General features: G+C 38.9%; 1 protein-coding gene across 1 annotated transcript; it reads left to right on the plus strand.

Annotated features, from left to right (window-relative positions):
- The first annotated feature begins 236 nt into the window (after window positions 1-236).
- Window positions 237-2,215, plus strand: LOC134650901 (protein yellow-like). Its single transcript, XM_063505838.1, has one exon. The coding sequence runs from the start codon at window positions 325-327 to the stop codon at window positions 1,651-1,653; it is 1,329 nt and encodes a 442-aa protein (XP_063361908.1). The 5' UTR covers window positions 237-324; the 3' UTR covers window positions 1,654-2,215.
- Window positions 2,216-14,138: the final 11,923 nt, after the last annotated feature.

The raw sequence follows: 14,138 nt of genomic DNA on the forward strand, positions 1-14,138 counted from the left end.
TAAAATGTTGTAAGAATTTAAAAATATTTCGCATATTATAATAATAGTTTAACTAGAGATAATCTAAGCATGGAAGCGACTGAGCTTGTTATTATAGTTTTTAGAGCTGTTTATTATAATGCGTGTACGACACAAAACAAAAATAAGTCAGTAGAAACAGAAATGAAGTGCGTCTCTTGCTTGGGGTCCGTTTGTTTTGTTTGTTAGTCGGCAGTGACGTCGCGGTGTTGTCACGCGCGCTCGACTCGCCGGCAGCGGCGGTCTCGGCTCAGTCGCATCGCTCGCGCCGACCGCGCCACTCGCGACCTCCCGCGCCCACCGACCATGCTGCTCACCGCAGTGCTCGCCCTCGCCGTCGCCGCCGCGGCCGCCCAGAACGAGACGCGACCCCCGCCCCCGAGGCGCGAACAGTTCCGCGTCATCTACGAATGGAACGCCATCGATTTCGACTGGGCCTCCCCGGCCGATCGGGAGGCCTACCTCAATACAAGCAGATATATTCCCCAGAACGTCCTAATATCTGGAATAAGCTTTTACGGCGAAAACCTATTCATAACGGTGCCGAGGATGATGCGCGGGGTCCCGGCGACTCTCGCGACGATCCCGGTGGTGCAGAGCGACACGGCGCCCAAGCTGCGCCCGTTCCCTAGCTGGGACGCCAACAAGATCGGCGACTGCCAGGCGCTGCAGTTCGTGCAGAACGTGCAGGTCGATCGCAACGGCATCCTGTGGGTCCTGGACAACGGCCGCGTCGGCACGCTCACCGACAAGCCCGACTCCAAGTGCCCGCCGTCCATCGTGCTCATCGACTTAAAGACCGGCAAAAATGAAATGCAACGATTCCCGTTAAATCCAGTGGACAGCTCTAACACATATTTAAACGATCTCGTCGTTGACAACCGTCGCGATGGAGACTATGCTTATATTACGGATAACAGTGCTACCGATCCGGGTATTATAGTTTTCCGTCGCAGTGACAAGAAGTCGTGGAAAGTGCGTGATTCCTATTCAATGTCCGCCGTACCCGAGGCGACTACTTTCCGCATCAACGGCACCACGGTGGACCTGCCGGTCAACGTGGACAGCGTCGCGCTCGGACCCCAGTTCCTCGCCGGCGACACGGTCGACCGGACCATCTACTACTGCCCACTGTCTAGCTTCCACATGTATGCCATCAATGCCTCAGTTTTGCGAAACGAAACTATTGGACAAAAGGACGGCGCCCTACGACCATATGTAGTCGATCTCGGAATTAAAGCTTCCCAGACCGATGGAATGAAAATGGACGCAAACGGCGTCCTGTACTTTGGCTTGGTGGGCAACTCCACCATCGCGGAGTGGAACACCAGCCTGCCCTTCCAGCACGGGCAGAGGACGATCGCCCGCGACGCCAACTACATTCAGTGGGTGGACCGATTCGCCTTCGACGACCACGGCAACGTTTACGTAGTGGTAAACAGGCTATTTAATTTCATGAAGAACGAAGTTTCGCTGAGTGATGTGAACTACAGGATCCTGAAGTCGCACACGGGGTCGAAGAGCTACGTGTTCGGGGAGGAGGTGACGCCGCCGGGGCTGCCGGGCGGCGCGGCGCCGCTGCGCGCGCTGGGCGCGGCGCTGCTGCTGGCGGCGCTGGCGCACCTGCTGGCCTAGTGCGCGAGCGACCCGGTCGCGGCCCGCGTCCGGCCCTGACCGTGATGCATTGTGCGCCGTTCTGACTGATGCGTATCATTACCAAATATTAAGGTTACCTTGACCGCGCGGTCGACCCAGTGATAATGTGAATGAAAGCTGTGCATATCTTGACGAATTAATATTATTTATAGATATAGGTGTACAATACAACATTGGTGACCTTTAGGCGGGTTAGAGTCGTGAAGAAGAGGCTCCCCGACGATAGGTCGGGGACGCATTGCCAAAGCTGCGCCCGCGACTCGAACAATTAACATTCCAGCTCTTTGTATTTAGTTAAGGCGCATCGTATGCGTAATATTTATTAATTAACACGTACATAATATATATGAAATATTACCATTTAAAATGATATGTAGCTCAATTCAAAGTTCTCGGAGTGTATAATAAAAATGGTATATAATACCTGATTGTGTAAAATAACAATAGATACATCTGATAGGTTATTGTAACTAAAATTGTAAGAATGAGGCGTGAACGTGACTGTATGTTTAATTGTAAAATAATAAACGTGTTTATCATATTATTGTTTGCTGTTTTTATTGCTCGTATGTTAATGAAGGTTGCTGTCTCGTGTAGACTATAAGATATACTGATGTGTACTGTATATATACTGTGATTTCCAATGTTTTGTTACTTACATTACCTGTAGTCCTGTACTTATGCCATATATCTAACCAACAACTCCGTTAAAATGTCTTTAGTAAAAAATTATATTTCGCTCTTACAAAAAATAAAATTTGGGGACATCTTACACAGATCAACCTAGCCCCAAACTAAGCAAAGCTTGTACCTACTATGGGTACTATGCGACGATATACACACTTATATATATATAAATACTTATGTATGTACCTACATAGAAACCACCCATGGCTCAGGAACAAATTTATGTTTGTGTTCATCATACAAATAAATACCCTCACCAGGATTCAAACCTAATAGGACCATCGGCTTCACAGGCAGGGTTACTAGTCAATAACCACTAAGATAGACGGTCGTCAAACATCAAAAAATCCACCGAAGCGGCTTGAGCTATGATTAATAGGTATACAAAAATACTTACAGTGTAAAAATATTTCCATAATTTCGTCTATAAAAAGTTGTTAGCCAATATTGTTGCTAAACTAATTGATCGTAAACGATATTGCGTTACTTCCCCACTTCCCTAAAAAGGCATGTATTTATTCAAAAAAAGGCAATGGTAATGGGTGAAGACAAGCGAAGAAAATGTGGATTCTGAACATATTTTTTGCTATTGACAATGTAACTAGAACCATGTCAATCGCAGAAGCAATCAGTCAGCTTTCCGCAGGATCTAAGTGTAAGGCCTGAGTGGACGCTCGAAGCGGAGCGTTCGGCGGGACATGCAGCGTGGCGTCGGGCTCACAAGTAATTTGAGCAGCGTGCACTAAGGCCGCTCCTATACGCTTGCATTTGTTTAACATGCACGCCGCACGCCCCGCCCCGTTGCACGCCCAACTCGAGCGTCCACTCAGGCCTTACACTTAATGTCCATTTTATTTCACCACTCGAACATCTCTGTCCCACAAAGGCATGTACAAGTTGTTCTTAATATGTATTTACCTCTAAGCTGATAAAGAAAAAGGTGTAGATAGTTCAACAGAATAATCCAGTCAAGAAGGTAGATAGTATATGTACATATAACATTAACACACTTTTACAGTTGAAAAAAAAAAGTGTTCTTTCTGTGAGTACTGAAAATCGGAAAACATTTATAACTCTACACTTAACACTTTAAACTCGCGCGTTTTATACACATATTTAATTACACAAACGGCTCTACCGCGATATAGTTTCATTGTTTTTACCTTAAATTCACAATGAAACTATATCGCGGTAGTCCCGTTTGTGTAATTAAATATGTGTAATTCTATATATATAGCGGAAAGATGTCCCCAAGCCGGTTCTGTTAATTTCCATACGTTTATAATGCCATTAAACCAATAATGTGGAGTTATCCAAACCAACGGAGAATACTTTTTATCAGTAAATTCATTCATTCATAATTTCTCCATGCAATTTTGCAGCTCACTGTACCTATCCTTTAATTTATGACTAGGCACATAATAATCGATAATATTCTCAGTAGAGTCTATAAGCAAATTATCGAAATCCATAATTATTGAGATGTACCTATCAGAAGCGCTAGTGGCCTAGCGGTAAGAGCGTGCGACTTGCAATCCGGAGGTCGCGGGTTCAAACCCCGGCTCGTACCAATGAGTTTTTAGGAACTTATGTACGAAATATCATTTGATATTTACCAGTCGCTTTTCGGTGAAGGAAAACATCGTGAGGAAACCGGACTAATCCCAATAAGTCCTAGTTTACCCTCTGGGTTGGAAGGTCAGATGGCAGTCGCTTTCGTAAAAACTAGTGCCTACGCCAATTCCTGGGATTAGTTGCCAAGCGGACCCCAGGCTCCCCTGAGCCGTGGCCAAAATGCCGGGACAACGCGAGGAAGAAGATTGAGATGTACCTATCGGCATTTTAATAACTCCTCTAACACATCCACTGACGCCACTAAATTCATTATCCATGTAAATTTCTCCACTGTCAATTAGTTTATAATTATCGTCAATGTGACACTGACAAGTGTCAAACGAGTTTGAGAGGAAAGCTTGATGAGTTCAGATCAAGTTCGGTCCAACTGGTCTGATTATGACAAACCATTTTTTGTCTGAGACATATAGAAAGTAAAAGTATGAAAGTGCGAGTATGTTAATCTAACAAAACATATTAAAAGTGTTTGTATGTTTATGTACTCTTAATAAATTGTGAGACAATGTAGAGTTACTAAGTACATATCGTACCTCGTAATACGTATCCCAAATCTTGTTATGAGATACCATCAATCCTCTTCGACCTAAAGGGAATTATCGACCCATCAAACATTTAAGTATTTTAAATGGAATTGTGTAAACTGTTAGTAAATCGTAAAAAATCTGTAGAACGTTTCTATACATATATCCGTTATTGTATATCTCGTATGATTATGATTTTCCAATGCATAAATATGCCAGGTTATGAAATTGTTATTTAGGTAGGTTTAAATGTGTGTTACTTCATACAAAGTTAAATTAAATTATATTTACTCTATCCTCCTAAGGCTCAAGGTTCTACCTACAGTACTTCTTCAGTGCGATGAAACTTAACCATATATTATTCAATTGGAACAGAGTTGCATTTCATTTGTTTCGTTTAATTTTGAAGCAAATAAAAATCAACTCTATTCCCTGCACTATAGGTACAAATTTCAGTGGCAAATGTTAGGGTTTTCATTTGTATGGCTGGGCATAGCATAACCATGATTTAATGAAGCATATCGAATAGTGAAACTTGACGGTTCATCACTTTTGGTTTGTCAGTCGTCATGACGTGTGTCTTTATAAAACAAGTGCATATCACACCTGGCGCCCATTCAGATTTAACAATTTCTTCTTATGGTTTTGACACGACCTTGCAGATCGCTCACGCTGATTAGTGCATGCAAAATGAAGTGAAAGTCGCGCGTGAGATGCGCGTTAATTACCAGGACAATCGTTAGGGTAACATTCCATTTCTGACCGCAGCTGCACTACTGGTACTGAACGCGCCGCTATTACTGTCAATTTCCATAGTAAAATGCACAGTAGTGCAGCTGCGGTTGGAAATGGACTGTCACCTAAGTCGTATCAAAACCAGTTCAAAAATCTAACACAATGTTAAATCTGAATCGAGCTCCCAGACACAATGTTTGTTTAATGGGGTTGGTAACTGTCAAAGGTTTGTATAGATGGCGCCATCATAGCTTGCCCCTTTCCCTAATTTAGTTCTATGAGATTTGGCATCCAGGGCATACATTTCCATTAAAAAAACTAAAATTTCGACCAGCCAACCCCATTGGGTAGAGCTTCTCTTAAGTTTTAATAACGTGTACTAGAATTTGTAGGACTATTGCTGTCGCAATCCAATCTAGGTATCTAAAACATATAATGGTAAATTAAATATATCTTTATTAATTTAATTAGCATCAAAATACAGCTTTCCATCCCTATCACAGCACATTAAAATGTACCTAGTTCCAACGTTACCAGTAAGTTAAAGAGCAATTATGTTTTAATTGAAAATCCTAAACTGACTCTATAGACTAGAGCATAAAACGAACACGTACCCTTTTACTGTTTAATTGTTTGTCATTACTGTTAGCCAGCGGTAGGGCTTCCAAATACCGGACTTCTCATAATACCGGTATTAATACCGAAACTGTCTTCATCAATACCGGGATCCCGGGATCCCGGTATTGGATATGAATCGCTTAAAAATATATAGTTTTATTAAAAAGGGGAATTAGAAAGGCTCACTGGAATACCAGATATGTCCTAAAAGCTATTACAACAATAAACAATCAATGCCGCCGTCTGCAATAATTTTATTTCACACTCCAGGTTGGCAATAATTTTATCCAATTTGTTGACTTCACCTCACCAGTCACATTTGTAGTCCAACTTAACCAACCAGACAACATTTTTTCAAATTTCCGTCAAAATAGGTTTGCCATTATTACAGTTATCCTCGCTCTTTCGTTTTATTTTTTAATAAAATTATAAGAACTAATAATGTTAATGTCACTATCATCATATTCATCACTCACATAACTTCAGGATTCATCCACCACCAAATATTTATCTGACGCATAGGCAACGATCTTGTTTCAATAATAAAATGAGGGTCTCTAACCCAGTTAGAGTTAGACCAGTTAGACCAAAAGTCTACAACGATTTTGATAGCATACGCAGTACGCAGTGCAAGTGTTATTTGTACGTCATAATTTTAATAGAAGTTTGTCGCTTAAAATAACACTTGCACTGCGCGTGCTATCAAAATCGTTGCAGACTTTTCTTGGTCTAACTCTAGATGCGACTGACGTTTAGTAAGCTTTTTGATACAGCCGAATATAATGGATTTAAAGGGTTTATACTGCGCATTTCCCGCGTTTTTTAAAATACCGGGATCCCGGTATTGGAAGCCCTAGCCAGCGGTTACGGTCATCGGGCCAAGAGTCCCGACCGTGAAGGTCGATCGCGATAGGCATTTGTTTTTGTTAGTATCTCAGTGAGCCGTATGACGGTAATTTGGAGGTATTGACAGGTTTAGTGCATAACGTTTACTTATAGATAAACTAAATCGATTCTCGTTTTTAGGGTTCCATGCCTCAAAAGGAAAAAACGGATGTATGTTGTTTTTTTAAGGTTTTGCATATTTTTGGAATGTTTTGTAAGTGTTTTGGTATTGTACTTTTATACTCACATTGTAAAACCCTAACCTTAAGACCCATATGAAATAAAGAATATAATGAACACAATATTCTCTGTGTGCTTGACATTTTTCAAACACATGTAAGTTTCCATAGTAGTTTTCTTAATGAAATGATATTTGAACAGTTTTCTTGACATTCATTTGCCGTCTTGTTGTTTGCAAATAAAGCATTTGTATGACTGTTTCATAAAGATGATCTCATTATATAAATATCTACTCACTTATTGTGTTAACACAAACAAGTTTCTCATTTAATTTCTATATTCCAAGTTATACCTAATCGCCCACCCTACTCCGGAGTACAGCTTTTCGGAGTTTAGATTCTTCTTTCACCGAAAAGCGACTGTACCAAATGACAAATCGCACGTAGGTAAGTTCCGAAAAACTGATTTGTAGGTGCGAGCCGGGGTTTGAATCCGCGACCCCCGGATTGAAAGTCGCACGCCCTTACCGCTAGGCTACCAACTCTCTAGGCTAAAGAAACATATCTAACCTTAATAAATTCCTTATTTGAAATATTTTAAATAATTGTTTGCAGTTATGGCCGTGTCTTGGCCTACATATAATAAATAGTGATTAAGGAAGCACGGTGTTAGACTCGGCAATGAGATTCTACAGTTGCATTGCAATATGGCTTTACATTACTAACGATCTGTATCGCGGATGAGAATAGTACATGCACATCCTAAAATATTGCAATAAAACTGTAGAAAATGATATAATGGACTGAGGCACGCAGATGCGTCATTCTACATATTTAACCCCCGAGGCAAAAAGAGAGGTGTTATACGTTTAACTCCATTGACGCCAAATAATGTATGTTTGTCTGTGTGTCTGTCTGTGGCATCGTAGCTCTCAAACGGATGGACCGATTTCGATGCAGTTTTTTTACGTGAAAGTGAGTTTCCTTCCGATGGTTTTTGGCTATGATTGATAAAAATCCATCCAGCAGTTTTGAGAGTATCAGTTTTTTTCCAAATTGATGTAAGGCATTTTTGCATAAATGCGATTATGACGTTCAACGAACATTATTTTATCAAGGAAATCAACAGAAACAGAGCAACAGTAATGCAGCTGCAGTTTCCATTCGAACTTCACCTTAAGAGTCTTAAGACACATCACTGCGGTAAGCTTTGTCAAGTTGAGATGTGGGAGGTCCTGAGGTGTGAATGAAACATTGGTACTTATTCTGATTTAATAAATGAGAAAACCTCCAAACTAGAATAATGTTGACTATTTGTTAAACTAACACAATTTCGCTAAAAACGCAATATCATTTCACTCTGTTTCTTATGACGAGTACAAATACTAATTATGTATGCACATCCTAAAACCGCAACGAGATGTGGTCGGGATGATATCACACCATGACGCAAACACAAAACGTGTTCCAAGTGCAAATTGCACGGAATAACATTGTTAATCCGCACAACACCTGCTTATGAATATTATCTTTGTTTATGAGGGGGCGTAAAGCTAGGAAATTAGAAGGAAACAAACCATACGGTGGCCCAAGTGAAACTTGCGACGGAAAATACGGCCGTCGCGCGGGTTTTTCGTTTTTTACCTTTTATCTCAATAAAAAATATACTTCTATTTAAAATTTAATTCGTCGGACAACTTTAACCTTTTATTGTTTTGGTTGGAGTGACCCTTGCAAACATAGGTAGCAGTTTCCGTGTGACGCTGTCGTTATACTTGTGTAAATGACAACGTAGGTACAGTCGCCATCAGATATTTACGAGCGAAAAATATCTGAACACGCACTCTAGCGTCTTAACAATACATAGAGGCGTGTTCAGATATTTGTAAGCACTTTGGCCGCTCCGATATATCTGATTGCAAAAAACATGTACAATAGTAAGGTCACTGTGGGCAAGACCGGCATACTTCATTTTTTTTCACTTTGGAGTGATCTAGTTGCGTTAATTATTCACCTACGTTACCGTTTGAGGAAGAATTTAATAATTAATAGTTTAGCCATAGTGACAGATCATTTTAATTATAAATTAAGCAAAAACATTCGTATTTTTAAAAAGACGGCGAGTAGACGGACTTCCCTTGTAGTTTAAGGGAAGTCCGTCTAGTAATGATATCAGCCAATCTATGGGTGCGTATATGTTCGTAGTCGAATTCCTAAAAAGAATGAATCAAGATAATGAAAAGTGTACTTTCAACTTGTTTATATGGGGTTCAGATTCGAAATAAACGCCATTTTTCTAATATAAAGGCAAGTCAAGTATACTACGAAAATGGGGTGGTAAACCTTTTATGACTAATAATTACACGTAATTATTTTTTGGATTTCCGAAATAAAAGACCAATAGAAATTTTAAAATGTACTTTATTAGTTTCTTTTAATTTACTGAGATGAAAATTTAGGAAACTAACATCATGCGCAATGTCAGGAGGATTTGTCGATACCTTATCAAATCGTTATAATATTAAAGTCGCAAAAACAGTTGGTAATCTCTGATTTAACGAAAGTCCGGCGTATGACGGACTTGCCTTGTACATAATAGACGGACTTTCAAACTTAGTCAAATTTTAATGTGATAAATGGTGGAACGTATAATTACAAAACTAAGCCAATTTCTGATATTTTAAACACAGAATAAAGATAACTGGTTCTTATGCTACTTACGTAGGTACTTTCTGATGCACAATCTTTTCAAAAACTATTTTTAACAAATTTTTTTCGAACGTCTGTCGAACTATGACTTCGAGTTCAAAACACGAAATGACTTATTTAGGCGGATTACTCTGAAATTGGTTGTCACAGCGCCATCTGTTTTAGAGTGAGACTAGACACTAGACTCCAAAGCGGCATACGCCTCTTAATAAAAAGTTATAACGTGTAGACGGACTTGCCTTGTAGACGGTCTTACCCGCAGTGACCTTACATGTTTTTTCGAATAACTCGAATGCCGATAGATTCATGCTATAAAAGTACTTATGTCCGTCTTTTCTAAGATGTAAGTATCTACTTTACTCTTTGGTAAGTATCGTGCCAATAATGTTTACGCCTAGAAATTGTTGTTTTTTTCCTATAACAGTAAATTACATCCTACCTTCTGTGTATTTAAACGGCTTATGTACCTATTATAGTCGGCGTATGTAAAGAAACCAATTGCTCTATCTAAGCGGAGTGTTTGTGATTATTGTCAAGAGAAGCAATAGGTATCAATTCAATTCATTTTACATTATCTATTGTCCGATTAGTCCGTCTTTTTTTGCGCTTAAGGCTCAATTTATAAGTTTTATAACAGGTACTCGACCCAAATGGGTTGTCGGGTTGTCCCTTTAGTAAGTAAACTACTCAAAGAGCTGCGGTGTACTTTCTGTTTTGCTAACCAAAAAAGGAGTGTACAGGTTTTATCCCTTAAGTATGCCTTAAATCCATATTTAGTCCATGTCCATATCTCTACAATATTATAAGAGTTACCTACGGTTCGTAATCGAATAACTAAAAAGGAACCAATGTCAAATAGTTTATGGGTTAAAGGGTCGGCAACGCGCATGTGTGTGACAACAGTGATCAGGCGAGTCGTATGCTTGTATGCCACCGACATGGTACATGTTAAAAAATACTACCTACCCGGTATATTTTTTCTCCTGCTACCCACTGCCAGGCTTCATAGTTCATTATCCCCAAAAGACGCTGGTTACCTATTATCATTATCATTCCCTTATTTTGATTGACATAATCGTGTTTTCCATGTCTCTCTGTCGCTCCTTCATTCTCTTCCTTCTTGAGTTCTTGTTCGTTAAACATATTAGAGCTTATTTAGACGGCGCATGAACTCGCATGCGATTTTAGTTACATTGCGAACTGTTGGTTACGTCCAATTCAACCGACCGATCAAAACCCGCAATGTAATGAAACTCGCATGCGAGTTCTCGCATCGTCTAACTGAGCCCTAAAGGTAGGCGTAGGCCCCTCACACGCTGGGCAATTTGCTCATTATTTTTATTATTTTTCAAACTGTCTTTTGGGACAGATTCTCACGCCTAAGGTTAAATTAAAATAATCACGAGTAAACGCCTATACTAAGTAGCATTACTTCAATAAATAAACATGTTGACATATTTGTTACGACTATCTTGAACAGCTACTGACTGATAGGTTTTAATGAGAATAACTAAGTATCCATTGAAAACTTTTAAATATGGGTCCATCAATCATCATTATACCTACCTAATATCGCAGGTACCTATATCACAGAATAAATAATAGTACTAAGTAGGTATATGTAATGGGGGCGTTTAGTCCTATTAGCTTGTCGTATTGCTTATATAATATGGGCGTATATACTTGTGATTTATAAACTAGGTTCATCTTCTTAGTTTGAGAAAAATCTCTATTTGATCTACAGCTGCTATCTATTTTATATTCGATGATTTGACTTGGTCAACCTAGACAATGTCACCCAATGGATCCAGCAATTGGGCGTACTGCTATAATATATACTAGCGACCCGCCCCGGCTTCGCACGGGTTAACAAATTATACATAAACCTTCCTCTTGAACCACTCTATTTATTAAAAAAAACCGCATCAAAATCCGTTGCGTAGTTTTAAAGATCTAAGCATACTACAGACAGACAGATAGCGGGAAGCGACTTTGTTTTATACTATGTAGTGATTACCTGTTACCTATATGATAGGCTAGCATAATGAATGAACGATTGTATTTTTTCCATACGAATAAATAAATATTCGATGATGAAAAACGAGCATTATGTCAAGTGTATTAAGCGCACATTATGGCATATGGCCTCTTACCATTCCCGCCAGTTTAAAACTTACCTACTAGGTAGGTACGTATAGTTAAGTACATATCGTTCTCCATACAGAACCTAAAGTTACGCGACGTCCGTCACTGCATAATTTAAACACACAATTGTATTATAGTTTCTATTCATTAAACTGTCCGCAGTACCGTGCCTAATTAAAAAAAAATCTATTGAAAAATATAATTTCACGGTGATTGTCACATCACAACGAAGGTTCCGCGACGATCTTCACAAAAACCGAGCAGTGCCATTGTTTCGCTCCAATGGCGGCTATTGTGAGAACTATTTACTCGTTTTTGTGACAACTAATAATTATCATCGATAGCCTTGGTATTATAGTAAAAATAGCCTTGTTTTGTCATCAGCAAACGAACACTCGATACGACTCAGGCAAACCAATGCAGTTTGACCTCTGATTAGGTGTAGTGGTTATGGATCGTAATATCATGGTTATATTTAGGGTGGTGATCAGTACGAAATGGGACTACAGGGCCAAGACATTTATGAAAACCATCGTTTTAATGGCAGCTTCGACAACAACCATTCTTGTAACTGATAGTCATACATAGCTCGCAATCGAGTCCGCAAAACCGTAGCAAATGACAGTTGAATGTAAAGGTTGGCGTTCATATGTCATGAATCATCACCATGACTCATGATAACATAGTCACTATTTTTTAAATTTTAAAGTTAAATTAGTGTCTCTGGAACCAAACCATACTCGCAAATAATCAACTGGATCAAAGTCAAAATACAAATATCAATCATCAGAGCGGTCTCTCTAAGAATTAGAGGAACGAGAAGAAGGATAGAAAGATTTGGATCTGAAGACGGCTGTGGAATACCCATTCTAGAAAATTAGATTTCTCTTCTTTCTACTGTACAACTGTTTTTAAATACGTTTAAAATTGTATTATTTAATGTAATAAATGCGTTATCTAGTGTCTCTGGAAAGTAAATTATTAAATTACTTCTTTAAATTTTTGTTTATTTGATCACAATTTGTTTACTCTTAATTTGAAGTCCAAAATAAATTCTACCTACTTATAACGTAATGATGTGTGTATAGCATAAGGATGTAAATACCATATTTAGCGTAATCACACGCAAACAGATCTTAAATAATTAATTTAAAACATAGTTTTTGTATTTGACTTAGTAAATACGTACCTATACATATATGCGTCAACCCTAATGTGCAACTGCTACGGTTTTGCGGATTCAATTGCGAGGTATGCTGATAGTGTATCTTAGGAAGTCAGCAATACTATTCGCTTGGCAGCTTTGCATACAAACTTCTATGCTGGGGGGTCACTTTTCTCTGCAGCTGACTACATACATGGTCCAGGAAAAATACTTTATAAACATTGAGTATAAACTGTAGTTGACTAGAGCTTCTGCTTCTGTAATTAATGAAGACACCATATAACACCTTAAAAAAATAGGTAATAATCAGCCACCCCATGTAAAATAATTATAATATTATTACATAGTTCATAGGTAACTGTCATTTCATAAAAGTTGTATTTCGTAAGTAGTTGGATGTAGTCATATTTTCCATTATTCATGTAATGTAGCAATATTGATTTTATGCCACAATCATGACCATAATTGAACTTGTTTACAAGAAACTAGACCAGGTATTGTTTGATTTAGTCATTTAAGTAGTGTCTCAACCACTTTCTTAAGCAATAAACTTAGGTAGCGAATTAATTATAGATAATTATTGCTAACAGCCACTGAAATGGAAACCTATTAACAGCTATAATTATAATAGTACCTACTGAAACGCTGAAGAAGTTGTTCACTAGTTGTTTTTCGCTTAATGCGTAAAGTATTTCCCACTCAACATCCTTAAATTTGACCTGAATTTGTTGGGGGACTTGTAGAGTGGCGGGGTTTTTGAAACCTCAACCCCTCAAGCTCAACTAACCACGTACTCGTAGATGCTAGCTAAAAGTTTGGAGTTGGGCAGAGGAAAGGAAAGGTCATGCTACTAGCTACAGAGTATTGTAGCGAGTTAACGGGCTACGAAAGGTTTTGGAATAAGGGATTGAATGGGTAGATTTTTAGAGAACTGACTATCCAGGAAATTTCAGGATTTTTAGGATGATATCCGGATTTTTGTCAAGATATTCCATTTTTTCATATGCTGTCAACTCAATCGCACCGTAAAGAAAAGCCTTACCCATGTCCCTCACGCAAAATATCTGTAACATTCATTTGAAAATACATTGAATTGTTTACCGTATTCCTGCGCAATAGATTTAGAATAAAATGAACTTGGAACTTAGAGGTGAGTATAAGTTTGCACGATATAAAGCAATAACT

This window comes from Cydia amplana, chromosome 9, assembly GCF_948474715.1.
Source record: "Cydia amplana chromosome 9, ilCydAmpl1.1, whole genome shotgun sequence".
NCBI lineage: Eukaryota > Metazoa > Arthropoda > Insecta > Lepidoptera > Tortricidae > Cydia > Cydia amplana.